General features: G+C 44.1%; 1 protein-coding gene across 1 annotated transcript in view; it reads left to right on the top strand.

Annotated features, from left to right (window-relative positions):
• The first annotated feature begins 1050 nt into the window (after positions 1-1050).
• The window catches only part of LOC120986220 (serine/threonine-protein kinase N1-like), a 70510-nt gene continuing 51668 nt past the window's right edge, over positions 1051-19892 (top strand). The window contains exons 1-2 of the mRNA XM_040414659.1: positions 1051-1180; positions 19508-19892. Of these exons, the coding sequence (XP_040270593.1) occupies positions 1073-1180; positions 19508-19892 (493 nt within the window). The 5' untranslated portion in view covers positions 1051-1072. The remainder of the gene's footprint in view (positions 1181-19507) is intronic.

Raw genomic sequence — 19892 nt, 5'->3', positions numbered from 1 at the left:
TCCCCCCACACTGATCGTGACATGCAGTGACCATCCATATGCTTCGAAGCCCCATAAGAAGTAGTGTTCACTGAACTGTTGTTTTAGATGCACGTCACTTTTAGATACACGGTTCATTTTGGTGGTGACCTGCTCCTCTGTAGTGTGTCAGTCTGCCCTCACACGCCTTCGTAGCCAACTTTATCATTGGTAAGTGGTGCTCTGCAGTTTCCATGTTTATTCACAATGATGCCATTTACCCACTCTGTATCTATCTATATTTCTATCCATCTATGTATCTATCTGATATCTCATATCTATCATCTATGTATCTGCCTCGTTTTATTCTATCATCTATATATCTAGCAAGCAATAATCTGTTTCAAATTTATCTATCTCATCTCTCTTTTATCTATGTATCTGTCTATCTCTTCTCTATCTCTCTATTTATCTCATATCTCTCTATCATATCTATGTATATATTGATCTATCTCATATCTATATGTCTATCTATCCTTCTGTCTAATATTGATCTATCTCATGTCTTTCTCTCATTATCTATCTATCTATCTATCTATCTCATCTATCATATCTCTATGTCTATCTATCCATCTGTCTATCTAATCTATATGTCTATCTATCCATCTGTCTAATATCTATCTATCTAATCTATATGTCTATCTATCCTTCTGTCTAATATCGATCTATCTCATGTCTTTCTCTCATTATCTCTCTATCTATCTCTCTATCTATCTCATCTATCTATCATATCTATATGTCTATCTATCTCTCTCTCGTATCTATCTATCTATCTATCTATCTCTGTCTATAAAACAGTATAAAATAGATGTGGACCAGAAGTATCCAGTGGGTATTAAAACGTTAATAAGTCGTTTTAAAGTCCCAGTGTCTGGTGAGCGGCCACGTTGACTCCCTATGTCAGACCTCTATTGTACAGTCACTCTCCTCCATCGTATTAGATCTGTGTAATACAAACCACAGGCTACAACTGTATCTGCTGCACTGAACATCCACAGGAAATGCAGGGAGGGACCGGCAGAGAGAGACCGTCACTCAGTGTGTGTGACACACCATGTCATCCTGTGTGCGGGTGAAGGGCGGCATTGGTGACACTCTGAGCGAGTGTCACGTACTCTATGAAATAATGCCCCACACACCGACCGAGGAGCAGGATGCGGAGGTAATGGTGTCTGTGTGTAGCTGTGTGCCCGGGCGATAGCATTGTTTCATTGCTGATCATGTGCGCTTTTATTTGCATGTTTTGTTTCTGGTGCTTAGCAGAGCTGAGTCTTTGTAGCAGTTTTGAGTTTGTCGTTTGATACGACTCACAGTGATATCACAATGTGTCTTCTGTGGTTTTTCATTGAAGTTGGCCTCTAGGTCTTGGAGGCATCTAGGGAGCTTTAAAAATTCAAAAAGTTTACAGCCACGTTGCCCACGCCGGTCTGTATTTATGCCTGTAGTAAGTCACAGTTGATTACGAAGGGTGTCCTGTGTGCCATTGGGGTCCATATTCTGCTTTTATATTGTTTATTAAGTAATAACTTTATATGATTATTACGTTACTACAGTAGTAGTGGACGAGTCATCAGATTGTACCAGGGATACATGGACCATCCCGAGTCGTCTGTACGTCTCCTCTCAGAAGATATTGGGGGTTTTCATTTTGGTTTCTACAGATTATCATAAACGGAAACTAGACAGGTGGCAAGGGAGCGGTCAGCGTGCTCCATAGGAGGTGTGTGACGCCGGTTAACGCAAGATACGCTATATGTGGCTAGATGGGTAGGTGTAATGAACGGTTGACAAGCCCGTGGTTGGTCTCAGGCAGGTCCAAGGAAGGATGGAAGCCTTGTAGCGTTCTCCAATTTGTTTGATTTTGGGCTGGATCCAGAAGGGGTTAATAAAACAGCACTGCGGGTGAGGGTCAGGAAGCCAGCCATTACGGAAGTCAGGAGGTGCTAGACCAAAGGCATCAAAAGTTTATGTCTTAAAGCACCCAGAATTAATACCGCCATATGTTTTGTTTCCAGTGACTACTTCTACTTTGTGAGATTTGTCCTTCTAAATTAATATTGGGGTGGAGGGGGTTAACAAAAGTAATTTAGTCCTTGATCTTGTCTTATGAGTCAAGCGCCTAGTTTGCCTATGTGGCTACTGTAAAGAAAAGGACAGGTTATTAATGTTTATTCCATGTATAGACAGTTTTCTTTTTCTTTTTTTCTGTGATTTTAGTCATTTTTAATATTACCAACAACATACATATATTTAATTTTGAAAATTTAAGCATAACTGTATGAAACTCTGGTTTACATAAATTGAAATAAGGCCTTTAAAAAACTCTAGAATTGAATAGGTTTTTAGATTTTCAGCTGTAGGAGTCCCATATCACATCCTTTTTTTTTTTTCAAGCTATAACCCCTCTCTATTTAGAGCCCTAGCACCTAGGATGAAGCCATAGGATTCAGAAAAACAAACCCAACCTCTATAGGCTTTACTACAATTAAACACAGTAGTCATCTGTCTGATTCTCTGGGGTTTAAAGGGTTTCTCTGCTTTGGACAGTCCCTTTATTTTAGAAGAGTCCTTGACAATAAGCCAATCACAAAGTGTCCCCCTGCTGAGACCACCAGCAATCAGCTGGAATCTGTGGAGATATTGGGCGGAAAATCTTAATTTTCCCTTCAGCGCCACCACAGGAGAAAATAAGCATTGCACGGTGTCCATTCAACTCAAAGGATGGTCTCCTTCAGAGAGAGAAAGATGAAATCTGTAATCAATATGGCCAGGAGATGAGGATCCTGGGCTGAGGGTCCACCTCTATTAAATGGGTTTTCTGGAATTTTACTATTGATGACTAGGGATGAGCGAATCGACTTTGGATGGTACATAATGTATGGAGATCCTGCTCTGTACAGTATTACAATAAATTGGTTCCGACGAGCCAAAGTTATTACTTAGCGAAGTCCCGCAAGACTTTGCATAATAACTTCAGGAATAAATTTTTACTGTAAAAAACCGTGGTACGGAACTCGGGTTTAGTTCCAAGGTACCACTAGGAACCGAACTTGAGTTAGGTACCAAGGTTTTTTACAGTAATAATTAATTCCCGAAGTTATTACACGAAGTCTCGCGCGACTTCGCAAAGTAATAACTTCGGCTCATCGGAGCCAATACATTCTAATACTGTACAGGGCGGGATCTCTGTACCAAGGGCGGATTGGCCATAGACCTTACAGGGAAATTTCCCGGTAGGCCAAAGCCCAGGGGGCCGCCTGTGCCCTCCTCACGGCCGGCCAATGGAAGTATTTTGTGCTGCTGGCAGTATTTTGTGATGCACTGTGGTATTTGGCTCTGTTGGGGTGGTATAATGTGCCACAATATGGTATTGCTGGCCCTGCCTTCCATCAATTTGGATCCAACTACAAAACGGGGCCACTTTTAGTATTTTTTCCAGGGCCACCTTAAGTTCCCAATCCGCCCCTGCTCTGTACAGCATTAAAATAAAGTTTTTAGCGAATCAGCTTCGGATGTACCATCCAAAGTCGATTTGCTCATCTCTATTGATGACCAATCCTCAGGATAGGTCATAAATATCAGATCGGGGGGGGGGGGGGGGGGTCCAACACCGAGCACCCCCACAATCAGCTGGTTGAAGGGAAGGCCACGCTCCGTTCGAGCGCAAGCCTTCCCTTCATTGTTTACCTGCTCGCTGTCGACAGAGCAGTGGTGAGCAGGTGTAATTACAAGCCGTCCCATTCACGTCTATGGGACGGCTCCTTCCGTGTAGCAACCAATCAAAGCGCACATATTTTTCAAGACCATTAAAGGAAATAAAAGCTGTGCTGTTATTGGTTGTTATGGGCAGTTTTTCTTTTAGACTGTGTAGAAATTTGAGTCTCACTTCCTTCTGGGATTCACATCCCCACCTATCCCTTGGTTGAACTTGATGGACTTATGTCTTTTTCAACCATATTAACTATGTAACTGTTCATCAGTAGTCACCAGTGATTTTCTTTCCATAATTAAAGGGGTTGACTGGACCTGGAGATGACAACCCCTGGGTTCCTAACCTGTGCCCCTAAATATAACACAAAAAGTGGCTTGATCCAGTGACCTCTTGAGCGCATCACAGGCCTCAGTGGTCACAGCATCTTGAATGGTACAGCACTGCTGTTATATAGCATTCAAGTCTCTGTGGCCACTGAAGCCGCCAGGAATGGCACTTTGGCAGGACCAGAGACAGGTGAGTGGGGTTTTTATGTTCAAGGACCTAGGCCGTGTGACCGATGAACGTGACGTCGCTGCTGTATGAAGGTAAGCACTGTTCAAACAGCAGATCGTTGGGGGTGCTGGCAGTTGGATCCCCGCCAATCTGATATTGATGACCTATCCTGAGGGTAGGCTATTAATATAAAAAATCTTGGAAACCCCTTTAAGCCTGCTGTGTTCTTAATAAGAATAACGCTGTGGCGCATTTTAGGTGTAGGAACAGAAATCTGGAAAAAATAGTTGAGCTGGATTTGTAATATCCCATACAACAAGTGCATCAGACGGACCCCAATAACTATAATGGAGTCCATCACATTTTTGTCTGCCAGACAAAATTTCTGCTACATGCCGCCATATTTGGTCCTGTACTTTTTGCCAGATTAAAAAATGGCGGCTTCTACCAGGACCTCTGCCTCAGGGGTGAACCTAGCCATATTTCCAGGTGTGAGAGATAATACCTCCTCTTATAATGCCGCTGTAGTTTTATAAGCTGAAGACATTCGTAGACTAGATTAAGTGTGACTGGTCAGAGGTGAAGGAGACAGCAGACTTCCTGTCAGTAGTCTAATTAGACCATCATTGTAGTTTCTTAAAGGACACTAAACCTAAAGCCATCTTCTCTCCATTTGCTGTGCTGTTGAAAGGAATCCATTGTTTCTGAAATCAGCTATTTCCTTCTAAATCTTCCTGCCTCTCCTCTCAGCACCATGGTTTAGCTGAACACCTAAGCAGCCGGAGACAGACTGGTTGCTAGGGACGTGCTGCTTGACAACCACATATGAAGGACTCTCACATTTAGACTGGGCATAGACATAAGATAACTGTTGGCCAAACCATCATTTGGCCAACCAACATCCTTCTCGATCCTCACATACACACAAGCATGCTCCGCTCAGTATTTGTCACGCAGATGTGTTGTAACGTCTTTTTGTTCTTTTTCATATTGAGTTGCTTCTTCCATCATTATAGACATATTCCCTGAAAAGTCATGTAAAATGTGGTCTAAAAATTATGTCACATCACCTAATTAAATTACGTTTAAGGCAGGGGTGTAGCTAAAGGCTCATGGGCCCTGGTGCAAGAGTCCAGCTTGGGATACCCCCTTCCCTCAATGTTTTGTGGCAAGGGGTAGGCACCCGCCCCCCCCCACCCCAAATTCTCAGCCTAACCCCTTCCCTCCAGCCCTACTGTTAAAGACATACTTGGAAAACATACAGGGTAATACAGCACCACATACTTCTTACATGCAGTGATGTCTCCTCTGATGTAGATGTTCTCTTTCCTCATCTTCTCCTTTCCGACCAGACCGCCATGATTTCTTTCAGCCATCTCTCGTCTCTGCAAAGTTTGAGAAACAGACATCTTAGTTTCCTACTTTTCCATCATCCTCCCACCTTCTGAACACTCCATCCTGCCACCCCCAATACTGTGGCCTTGGTGCTCCCTAATACTGTATTGCAGAAACAGTCCCCCTGAAAATACTAGTACCACACAGATAGTACCCCCTTCAATTATTATTGGCACACAGTGCCCTAAAAAGTATCTGCGCCCAGAAAATAGTGTCCCTGACAACAACAGCATCACCATAATGTCCCCCAAAAATAATTGCGCTAAGTTGATACTGTGCCAGGGTGCCCCCCACAGCAGTGGCGTACTGCCAATGGTGGCAGACCACGCAATCGCTATAGGGCCCGTGAGGTTGGGGGCCCTGCAGGGCTGAATGGCCCTGCCCCCTCACTATCTAGTTTTATGTCTTACAAGCCGGTTTACACAGCAGCAGGGTAAGGGAGCATCAGTGGCGTACTAAGGGGGGGGGGTCATGGGGGGCAGTCCGCCCCGAGTGCCGGCTCTCAGTGGGGTGCCAAAACAATGAGCGCTTCCATCAATACAGATGGAAGCGCTCATTGCTGTAGCGCAGGGATCTGTAGTCCTGTCACTCACTCCTCAGCTCCCCGCGCTCCTCCCCTCCTTCAGGCCGGCGGCGCTCTGAATGGTGAAGCAGGAAGACTTCTCCCCGCTCCACCATTCAGCCTGCAGGCACAGATCGTGCTGCCAGCCTGGTTGGGCGGAGCCTTCAGCCTGGAAATCTGCATAAGCTCCGCCCAGACAGTGCTGCAGAGCGATCTGTGCCTGCAGGGAAGAGAGGACTGTGAGCTTCAGGAACGGGACAAGGTGAGTAGTTACTGTGTTTTTGGTTTTTTTTATACAGAGGGGGCACAGAGGACTTTATTACTATGGAGGGTCCACAGAGGGCATTACTACTATGGAGGAGGCACAAAGGGCATTACTAATGTGAAGGGGGCACAATGGGCATTTCTACTATGGAGGGGGCACCGTAGGCATTACCAGCACCGTGGGCATTACTACTATTAAGGGGGAACAATGGGCATTATTACTGTGAAGCGGGCACAAAGAGGGCATTACAACTGTGAAAGGGGCACAGAGAGGGCATAAGTACTGTGAGGGGGCACAATGTGGGCATAACTACTGTGAGGGGGTACACATCTGTACAAAACTACTGTGAAGGTTGTACAATAAATACTACTGTGAGGGGGTACAATTTTTTTAAAGTATTGGGGGGGAGGGGGTGCCAGAGAAAGGACCCGCCCCGGGTGCCAAACACCCTAGGCACGCTACTGGGGAGCATCATCCTATCTGAACTCTGGCGCAGCAGGCGTGTGCTTCTTGGTTGCCAGCGCTACTGCAGGGATGTGAAGCAGGTGCCAAGAGAAGTTTCTATATTGCTCTCCCAGTGTCTGCCTCTGTGACCACCACGTAGACGAACTCAGTGAGTATCAAAGGCTGGAGGTCTACTGCAGCAATCTTGATCACATTGTGTGTGAGTGACTGACTCTTAGGGCTCATTCACACGACCGTGCCGTTTTTTGCGGTCCGAAAATTGCGGATCCGCAAAACACAGATGCCGCCCGTGTGCCTTCCGCAATTTGCAGAACGGAACAGGAGGCCCATTTTAGAGATGCCTATTGTTGTCCGCAAAACGGACAAGAATGGGATATGTCTCATAATTTTTGCGGGGTCACGGAATGGAGCAACAGATGCGGACAGCACATGGAGTGCTGTCCGCATCTTTTGCGGACCCATTGAAATGAATGATTCTGTATAAGGACCACATATGGAATATAAAAACGGCCCATATACGGAACACAAAAAACGTTTGTGTGAACAAGCCCTTAGTGTAATAAATCACTGTGCTGCAATGCCTTAGGGGAGGGAGCTGTGAACCATGGCCTCTGTCTGTTAGATATATATATATATACAGTACAGACCAAAAGTTTGGACACACCTTCTCATTCAAAGAGTTTTCTTTATTTTCATGACTATGAAAATTGCAGATTCACACTGAAGGCATCAAAACTATGAATTAACACATGTGGAATTATATACATAACAAACAAGTGTGAAACAACTGAAAATATGTCATATTCTAGGTTCTTCAAAGTAGCCACCTTTTGCTTTGATTACTGCTTTGCACACTCTTGGCATTCTTTTGATGAGCTTCAAGAGGTAGTCCCCTGAAATGGTCTTCCAACAGTTTTGAAGGAGTTCCCAGAGATGCTTAGCACTTGTTGGCCCTTTTGCCTTCACTCTGCGGTCCAGCTCACCCCAAACCATCTTGATTGGGTTCAGGTCCGGTGACTGTGGAGGCCAGGTCATCTGGCGCAGCACCCTATCACTCTCCTTCATGGTCAAATAGCCCTTATTTTCAAAGTTTTCCCAATTTTTCGGCTGACTGAATGACCTTCATTTCTTAAAGTAATGATGGCCACTCGTTTTTCTTTACTTAGCTGCTTTTTTCTTGCCATAATACAAATTCTAACAGTCTATTCAGTAGGACTATCAGCTTTGTATCCACCTGACTTCTCCTCAACGCCACTGATGGTCCCAACCCCATTTATAAGGCAAGAAATCCCACTTATTAAACCTGACAGGGCACACCTGTGAAGTGAAAACCATTTCAGGGGACTACCTCTTGAAGCTCATCAAGAGAATGCCAAGAGTGTGCAAAGCAGTAATCAAAGCAAAAGGTGGCTACTTTGAAGAACCTAGAATATGACATATTTTCAGTGGTTTCACACTTGTTTATGTATATAATTCCACATGTGTTAATTCATAGTTTTGATGCCTTCAGTGTGAATCTACAATTTTCATAGTCATGAAAATAAAGAAAACTCTTTGAATGAGAAGGTGTGTCCAAACTTTTGGTCTATACTGTATATATAAAATTTTATTTATATTTTTTTAAATATAAATATATATATATATATATATATATATATATACACTCACCTAAAGAATTATTAGGAACACCTGTTCTATTTCTCATTAATGCAATTATCTAGTCAACCAATCACATGGCAGTTGGTTCAATGCATTTAGGGGTGTGGTCCTGGTCAAGACAATCTCCTGAACTCCAAACTGAATGTATGAATGGGAAAGAAAGGTGATTTAAGCAATTTTGAGCGTGGCATGGTTGTTGGTGCCAGACGGGCCGGTCTGAGTATTTCACAATCTGCTCAGTTACTGGGATTTTCACGCACAACCATTTCTAGGGTTTACAAAGAATGGTGTGAAAAGGGAAAAACATCCAGTATGCGGCAGTCCTGTGGGCAAAAATGCCTTGTGGATGCTGAAGGTCAGAGGAGAATGGGCCGACTGATTCAAGCTGATAGAAGAGCAACGTTGACTGAAATAACCACTCGTTACAACCGAGGTATGCAGCAAAGCATTTCTGAAGCCACAACACGCACAACCTTAAGGCGGATGGGCTACAACAGCAGAAGACCCCACGGGGTACCACTCATCTCCACTACAAATAGGAAAAAGAGGCTACAATTTGCACAAGCTCACCAAAATTGGACTGTTGAAGACTAGAAAAATGTGGCCTGGTCTGATGAGTCTCGATTTCTGTTGAGACATTCAAATGGTAGAGTCTGAATTTGGCGTAAACAGAATGAGAACATGTATCCATCATGCCTTGTTACCACTGTGCAGGGTGGTGGTGGTGGTGTAATGGTGTGGGGGATGTTTTCTGGGCACACTTTAGGCCCCTTAGTGCCAATTGGGCATCGTTTAAATGCCACGGGCTACCCGAGCATTGTTTCTGACCATGTCCATCCCTTCATGATCACCATGTACCCATCCTCTGATGGCTACTTCCAGCAGGATAATGCACCATGTCACAAAGCTCAAATCATTTCAAATTGGTTTCTTGAACATGACAATGAGTTCACTGTACTAAAATGGCCCCCACAGTCACCAGATCTCAACCCAATAGAGCATCTTTGGGATGTGGTGGAACGGGAGCTTCGTGCCCTGGATGTGCATCCCTCAAATCTCCATCAACTGCAAGATGCTATCCTATCAATATGGGCCAACATTTCTAAAGAATGCTATCAGCACCTTGTTGAATCAATGCCACGTAGAATTAAGGCAGTTCTGCAGGCAAAAGGGGGTCCAACACCGTATTAGTATGGTGTTCCTAATAATTCTTTAGGTGAGTGTATGTATATATATATATATAGTGGGGTTTTGCTTTGGTAGATAGGGTAAGCGGATGCAGTACAGAGGCAAAAGACAGGTTCTTAACGCAAAACTTCAGTGTTTATTTACACTTGAGGCAAATGCACAAAACAATACAGTACTTTGCAGTTGGTGTTTACTTCACACACAATGGAAATTACATCTTGGTGTTACTTCACACAAATTGGAAAGTTCATATAAGACAAGTCACCTTGATGTCAGTTCACAGCAGGTTTTAGGGGGCCTGTTTCCTCAGCCAATGGGTCTCAGCCCTCCAAACTGGCACCAAGCCTCAGATCCCAACACAGAGATCCTGCTGCTGAGCCCAGCTGCCTATTTAAGGACAGCCAGGTGCTGCCAAAAACCCGGACCGGCAATTAAAATCCAGTCCGGTATTTGACACCAACTGGCTGCAAATCAGCCCAGCAGCACACGCTGGGAGGAAAATACCTGTTTTCCCAGACCATTCCCCTGACTGTGTCACAATATACACACACAAACACATTTGTCTATGGGTGACATTCTGTGTCTGTAGGAGGTTGCTGCTATAAGAGCCTGTGGGGGATTAGCTTTCTTTCGGGGGTCATTCTCACAGATATCTTCGCTAGACACCAAGTTTAAGGTCCAAACACTGTGCTATATTGCGGCACATCCGCGTAAACATAAACAATTATACAAAATAATAAACACTCGCCCGGCTGGGCTCTAACTAAACATCACATAACATAGTCCCTGACTTAACTACAGGTTACAGTTCATACCTTGCATCAGATCCGGCTTTTCCAGCCTAACAGTTCCCCAGCCTCCAGGCTGTACAAGTACGAGTCCCTTTAGGGAATTAGGATCCAGCAGTCATCCCGACTCTGACCTAGTGACCCTAGTACCACAGGTGTCACTGCGTCCCCCAAAGTCCAGGCTATCACCTAGCCTTGTGGCCCCTCAACCAGCCCGGCTGAGACCACACTTATAGAGCCTCCAGCAGGACTCTGTTGCACAAAGAATCTCCCTCTCTCTCTTTGACTGACAGTCTGGGCTGGACTCTTATCCCAGAATGATTGTGTCACCTGGTGCTGCCTCAGACCTGATGACTGACGGGGAAGACACAGAAACTCCTGCCATGAATCTCCCCTAGCAGCTATGAGGCCTGTCATTCCTTATAATGTGTGGCAGTGAAAAAATTCCCCTAATGTGTGCCAGTACAAAAATAACCCCTAAAATGTGCACCATTACAGAAATACCCCTTACAATATGTGCCAGTAAAAAAAATAACCCCTTAAAATGTGCACCATTACAGAAATACCCCTTACAATATGTGCCAGTACAAAAATAACCCCTTAAAATGTGCACCATTACAAAAATACCCCTTACAATATGCGCCAGTACAAAATACCCCCTTACAATCTGCACCAGAACAAAAAAATACCACCTAATACTGTGTGGTAGTACAAAAAAAACTCCCTTATAATGTGTGCCAGTACAACAAATACTCCCTTACCTTCCAGATTAGATCCCCATATCATACCCTTAGATCAGATCCCCCATATCACACCTCAGATCAGACCCCCATATCAGATCCTGAAATCAGAACCTTAAATCAGACCTCAGATCAGACTCTGATATCAGAACCCAATATCAGATCCTTAGATCCCCATATCAGATCCTCATACCCCCATATCAGATCCTTAGGACCCCTTATCAGATCCTCAGACCCCCATATCAGACCAGATCAGAGTCAGATGCCCATATCAGACCCCCATATAAGATCCTTAGAACCCATATCAGATCATTAGACCTCAGATCAGACCCCCATGTCAGACCTCAGATCAGACCCCCATATCACATCCTCAGACCCCCATATAAGACTTCAGATCAGAGTCAGATGCCCGTATCAGACCCATATATAAGATCCTCAGGCCCCCATATCAGACCTCAAATCAGATCCAAAATAAATAAACTTACCTTTCCTGCTCCGCCACTGATCTCCGTGTCCAACGTCCTCTCCTGCAGTCTACACTCGCTGGTTGTCTCTGGGCCTGCGCTGCACTGTAACCTGACTGTACGGAGTCAGGACACAGCATCAGGGCCTGGAGAAGACCAGGGAGGAGGAGAGTATAGCACTCACAGCGCTTCACTCTCTGCTCCTCCTGCAAACTAGTGAGCAATCTGTGTCCCCCCTGGCTTAGGGGCTCGGTAACAATTGTGACTGCTGCGACCCCTATAACTACGCCACTGGTTAAAGGGAGTCTGTCACCAAACCAGGCACCATTCACTTATCAATCCATTGCCCAATTCTGGTGAAAAAGTGCTTTAAAGTGTGCTGAAGTTGGACTTGTATCTATCTGACCTAGCCAAAGGACATCTATATTACTGCCCTAGGAAACCCCTTTAACCAACTCATTTTTAAAGAGGACTTTTCACCGCGCCTGACATGTCTGTTTTAATAGCTACATGCATTTCCCACGTACTAACAATTCTGGAGCATCTATTCTTATGGCTCTATGTTGTGCCATTCCTTTATTATTTCTACTAGAAGTTATGCAGTAAGGGTACAGAGAGGAGGTCACAAGTTGGGGGCGTGTACCTGCACAGTCTTCCTCTAGCCAATCAGTGCTGCTATTTTCAGACTGTGCATGTACACCCCCCAACTGGTTACCACCCCTCTGTACCCTTACTGCAGACAGCTAGCAATTATTCATAACTTCTAGTAGAAATAATAGAGGAATGGCACAACATACAGACAGAAGAATAGATGATCCAGAATTGTTAGTACGTGGGGAATGCATGAAGCTATTAAAACAAACATGTAAGGAGTGGGGAAAGGTCCTCTTTAAAAAAAAGTTGACCAACTACACAAGTTTGTGCCTATATATGTCCAACAAACATTAGTATATACAGTCGTGGCCAAAAGTTTTGAGAATGACACAAATTTGAGTTTTCACAAAGTTTGCTGCTAAACTGCTTTTAGATCTTTGTTTCAGTTGGTTCTGTGATGTAGTGAAATATAATTACACGCACTTCATACGTTTCAAAGGCTTTTATCGACAATTACATGACATTTATGCAAAGAGTCAGTATTTGCAGTGTTGGCCCTTCTTTTTCAGGACCTCTGCAATTCGACTGGGCATGCTCTCAATCAACTTCTGGGCCAATTCCTGACTGATAGCAACCCATTCTTTCATAATCACTTCTTGGAGTTTGTCAGAATTAGTGGGTTTTTGTTTGTCCACCCACCTCTTGAGGATTGACCACAAGTTCTCAATGGGATTAAGATCTGGGGAGTTTCCAGGCCATGGACCCAAAATGTCAACGTTTTGGCCCCCGAGCCACTTAGTTATCACTTTTGCCTTATGGCACGGTGCTCCATCGTGCTGGAAAATGCATTGTTCTTCACCAAACTGTTGTTGGATTGTTGGAAGAAGTTGCTGTTGGAGGGTGTTTTGGTACCATTCTTTATTCATGGCTGTGTTTTTGGGCAAAATTGTGAGTGAGCCCACTCCCTTGGATGAGAAGCAACCCCACACATGAATGGTCTCAGGATGCTTTACTGTTGGCATGACACAGGCCTGATGGTAGCGCTCACCTTTTCTTCTCCGGACAAGCCTTTTTCCAGATGCCCCAAACAATCGGAAAGAGGCTTCATCAGAGAATATGACTTTGCCCCAGTCGTCAGCAGTCCATTCACCATACTTTCTGCAGAAGATCAATCTGTCCCTGATGTTTTTTTGGAGAGAAGTGGCTTCTTTGCTGCCCTTCTTGACACCAGGCCATCTTCCAAAGGTCTTCGCCTCACTGTGCGTGCAGATGCGCTCACACCTGCCTGCTGCCATTCCTGAGCAAGCTCTGCACTGGTGGCACTCCGATCCCGCAGCTGAATCCTCTTTAGGAGACGATCCTGGCGCTTGCTGGACTTTCTTGGACGCCCTGAAGCCTTCTTAACAAGAATTGAACCTCTTTCCTTGAAGTTCTTGATGATCCTATGAATTGTTGATTGAGGTGCAATCTTAGTAGCCACAATATCCTTGCCTGTGAAGCCATTTTTATGCAACGCAATGGTGGCTGCACGCGTTTCTTTGCAGGTCACCATGGTTAACAATGGAAGAACAATGATTTCAAACATCACCCTCCTTTTAACTTGTCAAGTCTGCCATTTTAACCCAATCAGCCTGACATAATGATCTCCAGCCTTGTGCTCGTCAACATCCTCACCTGAGTTAACAAGACTATTACTGAAATGATCTCAGCAGGTCCTTTAATGACAGCAATGAAATGCAGTGGAAAGTTTTTTTTGGGATTAAGTTAATTTTCATGGCAAAGAAGGACTATGCAATTCATCTGATCACTCTTCATAACATTCTGGAGTGTATGCAAATTGCTATTATAAAAACTTAAGCAGCAACTTTTCCAATTTCCAATATTTATGTAATTCTCAAAACTTTTGGCCACGACTGTAGACTCAAACTGTACTTTATTTTAGCTGCAGCACCACACTGATTTCAACTGCTGAGTCCAAGAGTTGGTGGACTATGTAGATGCCACCATGATTTCCTTAGCAAAAGCAATTTTGATAAAATACTCCCTCTTTACTAATGTGGCTTGGTTCTCCACAGTGATGATACATGTATATTAATAATTTAAGAGAAGTTTCCCCATATACTTTAGCGATTTATCCTAGGTGGTCTGTGGTTCAGTCAGTGTCAGGTTTCTAGTGGTCAATGGACACATATAGTGACCTGATCTCTGGCTCTTCATGAGGGTCTTGCTAATTAAGAGGGCGATACTTTGGTAGCACACTTTTATGTATGATTTAGTAGATGTTCCTCTAACTAAACTCTTTAAGGGTGCTGCCACATTTCAGGTTCCTTGATGCCGTTTTTGAAGCCCAAATAATGAGTGGATCTTAAAAGGTGAAAAACTATTAGCAGATATGACCTCTCCTCTTTGTTTGTATATACTTTTGGCCTCAAAAACTGCATCAAAAACCCAGAATGTGTGTCATCAACTTTATGCTGCCCATACTAACGGCAGCATAAAGAAAAGACAGGTGAGTTGATTTCAGAGGTCTGTCATTTAAAAGTTAAAAGTAAGTGGTTGCCGAGAACCAACATCACAATCATTGCAGACTGGGCCTGGAAAAGAGACCCGGCCACCTGAGAAGAGTCATGGTTATTCATAAATTCCTGCTCTCCTGCCCACCTGCTGACGACTGACAGTCTTCTACTTGGTTTTCTCCCTTTCTCTCTAGGAGAGATCTGCCAATCATCAGCAGATGGGTGAGAGTGCAGGAGATTATGAATAACCAGGACTCTTCTCAGGTAGATTTGACTCTTTTCAAGGCCTGGGCTGTAATGATTATGATGCTGGTTCTCAGCAACCACTTACTTTTAGCCCATTCGTGACACACTGCTGAAATCAGCATTTCTGACACTATTTTATGCTGACCTCGGTGAAGTCAGCATAAAGTTGATGACAGGTTCCCTTTAAAGTGGTTGCCCAGCTTGAGAATCTACTACTATGAAAGGTGTCCAACGTGTATTCACAGCATCCATAGATTCCCTGGCGTCCTCCAGAATAGAGAATTCCACCTGATATGGTTCTGCTCACATTCTCACTCAGTTCATGGTAGTGAAATGCATTGTGCAAAGTAGTCGGGTTCTGGAATCCTAACAGGAATTGACCAAGCTGATTAAGTTCATACCAAGACCTAAGAACAAAGCAGGAGGAAATAGGAAAATATTAGTTCATGTATTATTGATGGGGATATTTTACAGCTACATGACACACACCCCTATACAATAGAATATCTCAGATCCTTGGTATGTGGATGCCATTTTATTGGGTTAATTCAAGACAGACACCTCTACGTCATTCACATTTACTGTAATACTCCACTAACAAGCTAATGTATAACCTTATTTCCTATTGCAACTCCTCGCTACATCAGTTATCTTGAGTATAGCTTGGTATGGTCTTTCAGTTGTGATAGAAAAGAGTGGTTGAGATGGGTACAAATGAGTGGTCTTGTGGTAACCGCCCTACAGGTGAACAACACAGCAATAAAGCTTGACCAGCTTGCAGGGATTCAATGGTTACAACCCTAATTTTGCTCATAGGAGGTTCCTTAAAGAGGCACTGTCAGCATGATCAACCCTATTAAACCAGGCATACTGCCTGGTAGGGCTCATCATGCTAATTAAAATTATACATTTATTTTGCCTATATGCTAAACAGCTGCAGTAATATATGCATTTGTATTAATATGCAAACAAGCAAGTTGGAGCACTAGGGGGTGGGGCTGAATCCTTGGAGCACTGCTTTCTAACACCTCCTGTGCTCTGCCCACTGCCCTCTCTCTGCTGAGAGCACAGCTGTGTCCTAGAGCTAACTCCTAACATGTACATACAGGGAGTGCAGAATTATTAGGCAAGTTGTATTTTTGAGGATTCATTTTATTATTGAACAACAACCATGTTCTCAATGAACCCAAAAAACTCATTAATATCAAAGCTGAATATTTTTGGAAGTAGTTTTTAGTTTGTTTTTAGTTTAAGCTATTTTAGGGGGATATCTGTGTGTGCAGGTGACTATTACTGTGCATAATTATTAGGCAACTTAACAAAAAACAAATATATACCCATTTCAATTATTTATTTTTACCAGTGAAACCAATATAACATCTCAACATTCACAAATATACATTTCTGACATTCAAAAACAAAACAAAAACAAATCAGTGACCAATATAGTCACCTTTCTTTGCAAGGACACTCAAAAGCCTGCCATCCATGGATTCTGTCAGTGTTTTGATCTGTTCACCATCAACATTGCGTACAGCAGCAACCACAGCCTCCCAGACACTGTTCAGAGAGGTGTACTGTTTTCCCTCCTTGTAAATCTCACATTTGATGATGGACCACAGGTTCTCAATGGGGTTCAGATCAGGTGAACAAGGAGGCCATGTCATTAGATTTTCTTATTTTATACCCTTTCTTGCCAGCCACGCTGTGGAGTACTTGGACGCGTGTGATGGAGCATTGTCCTGCATGAAAATCATGTTTTTCTTGAAGGATGCAGACTTCTTCCTGTACCACTGCTTGAAGAAGGTGTCTTCCAGAAACTGGCAGTAGGACTGGGAGTTGATCTTGACTCCATCCTCAACCCGAAAAGGCCCCACAAGCTCATCTTTGATGATACCAGCCCAAACCAGTACTCCACCTCCACCTTGCTGGCGTCTCAGTCGGACTGGAGCTCTCTGCCCTTTACCAATCCAGCCACGGGCCCATCCATCTGGCCCATCAAGACTCACTCTCATTTCATCAGTCCATAAAACCTTAGAAAAATCAGTCTTGAGATATTTCTTGGCCCAGTCTTGACGTTTCAGCTTGTGTGTCTTGTTCAGTGGTGGTCGTCTTTCAGCCTTTCTTACCTTGGCCATGTCTCTGAGTATTGCACACCTTGTGCTTTTGGGCACTCCAGTGATGTTGCAGCTCTGAAATATGGCCAAACTGGTGGCAAGTGGCATTTTGGCAGCTGCACGCTTGACTTTTCTCAGTTCATGGGCAGTTATTTTGCGCCTTGGTTTTTCCACACGCTTCTTGCGACCCTGTTGACTATTTTGAATGAAACGCTTGATTGTTCGATGATCACGCTTCAGAAGCTTTGCAATTTTAAGAGTGCTGCATCCCTCTGCAAGATATCTCACTATTTTTGACTTTTCTGAGCCTGTCAAGTCCTTCTTTTGACCCATTTTGCCAAAGGAAAGGAAGTTGCCTAATAATTATGCACACCTAATATAGGGTGTTGATGTCATTAGACCACACCCCTTTTCATTACAGAGATGCACATCACCTAATATGCTTAATTGGTAGTAGGCTTTCGAGCCTATACAGCTTGGAGTAAGACAACATGCATAAAGAGGATGATGTGGTCAAAATACTCATTTGCCTAATAATTCTGCACGCAGTGTATCATATACACCACTTACTGTAGCCTTACCATATTGGGATATGCTTAGAAAGCTAATCTACATATTTCTGCTTTACGCACAAGCACAATATATGATTATAATTAAACTAGTAATATGTATTAGCTTTCTAAATCTAGAAAAACCATCCTTCTCTATGTGGAAAGGCTATAGCTTAGTGGTAAGTGGACAGACTCTACAACACCACAGGCGGCTATGTTAAAAAGATGTGCAGACTCTACAGCAACAAAATGGTAGGAACATTTTAATGAAGACTCTTTAAAATGTTGCTTAGAAGTGTACACGTGCCATAGTCTTTACAATACAAAATCTGCACAATTTTATGTATTTCTCTGTTTAAAAAAAGTATCATGCTAGCTTCTGAGAAGCATATATAGATCTTTGCTATCTATACAAATATGTGTAATACTAATGTAATAATAAAGCCAAAACTGACGGCCAGAAAAACGCGGTGTACCGGACACACTTTGCGCAAGCCATCACATTCTGAACACCCTTGAGGGCTGGGGTACTCTTCACCCGCCTCCAGCAGGAAGGGGGAATTTAGTAGAGCCCTTCCCAGGTGTCAGTAGCTGGGCGGCTGGTGGCTGGGCACACCGGACGCAGTTGGGCAAAACACCATGACACTATGCAATGGTCAATAGGGAAACACAAGAATGGTCAGTAAACGTAAGCCATGGCACAAGAACCAGAAGACAACCAAAACCAAAGCCAGATTCAATAACCAGAGAAACCACTCACCAGATAGCTTCAGATCCAGAACCAGGAAGTAACTGAATATAATCAGCAGTGAGTGAGGGAAAAGACCCGGTTTAAATATCACTCCACAGATCACCTGACACTTCTGAGGTCACACCTAATCTCCACCTTTAGACCAGGGAAGCACAGGGCTGAGAGTGTGCAGAGGAAGGAACCTCCCACCACATGGCAACAGCTGACACTAGGGGTCCCGGGACCCCTGACCAGCGTCAGCACTGGGAATGACGGCGTCCCGTCTCCCAGCAGTGCCAAGATCCGGAGTGGATCTCACAGAGTGACATGCTCGTGTAAAGCACGAACCTTTACTAGCTCCGCCCTCCGGGGGCGACACCCCCGCCCCTCATGACCAGGGAGGGGTGAGGGATGTCCCACCGGAGGGCCGGAGACCACCTGGGAGAATGAGAGACACGTCTTCGCGTGGTGACATGCTTCCGGTGAGACTGCGTCTGGCTGCCTGACACTATGTATGTATATTGAATATTGCGGTAGAAATCCATTCGGGTTCCAGCAGTCAATATACCAAAAAATCTATAATAGGAAACTGTTTAACCAGTTCATGACTGGGCCATTTTCCCTTGTTCCCTAACATCCCTGCCTTCTCTGTGGCGAGCCACTATCACTGATAGTTAGCTCCCTGCTCCTGCATGATTAGCATGCAGCTGCCATCTCTTTACACTATGTCTTCAGCATTGTACAGAGATGGTCATCATTCACATAGATCAGTGTAGCCATTGGCGCTCACCCAAAGGCCAGGAGAACATATAAACTCCATGAAAATGTTGACCTTGGTCAGATTCAAACCCAGAATCAAAAAAATTGCAAGGCAACGTTGCTGATTTGGCATTGCTGCCATTACCACATTGTGGTGTAGACAGTATAATGTAACTTTTCAATCCAAGTCTAATTATATGTGAGATTGTATTCCTGTTCACCTGTGCTGTTTATTTTCTACAGGTTAATGTCTGTGCCCCATGCAGTAAGAATATGGAGCAGGGGTCTGGAGACAGAGGTGGGATGCAAGCAGCGAGAGAAGGAAGATTCAGTGTTGGAGATCAGAGTGAGGAGCTTCAGAGTATAGATGGAGGAGACCTACCAGGCACGGAGTGTGACAAGCGGGATCAACAGGGGTTGGAGGATGAGAGAGAACGCCTCCGCAGGGAGATCTGCAGGGAGCTGAGGATTAAGGAAGGAGCAGAGAGGCTCCTGAGAGCAACCACAGAACGCAAGAACCTGGGACATGTAGAGACTATGCTTAGAACTTGTGAGAGAAGACTGGATAATTTGAAACAGGAATTGGAAGACCTTGATGTCTCTCCCACATCACCAAATGCAGAGTCAG

Source organism: Bufo bufo, chromosome 1 (assembly GCF_905171765.1).
Source record: "Bufo bufo chromosome 1, aBufBuf1.1, whole genome shotgun sequence".
In the NCBI taxonomy this organism is placed as follows: domain Eukaryota; kingdom Metazoa; phylum Chordata; class Amphibia; order Anura; family Bufonidae; genus Bufo; species Bufo bufo.
Note: the sequence above shows the minus strand (reverse complement) of the source record. Positions and strands in the feature narration are given on the sequence as shown.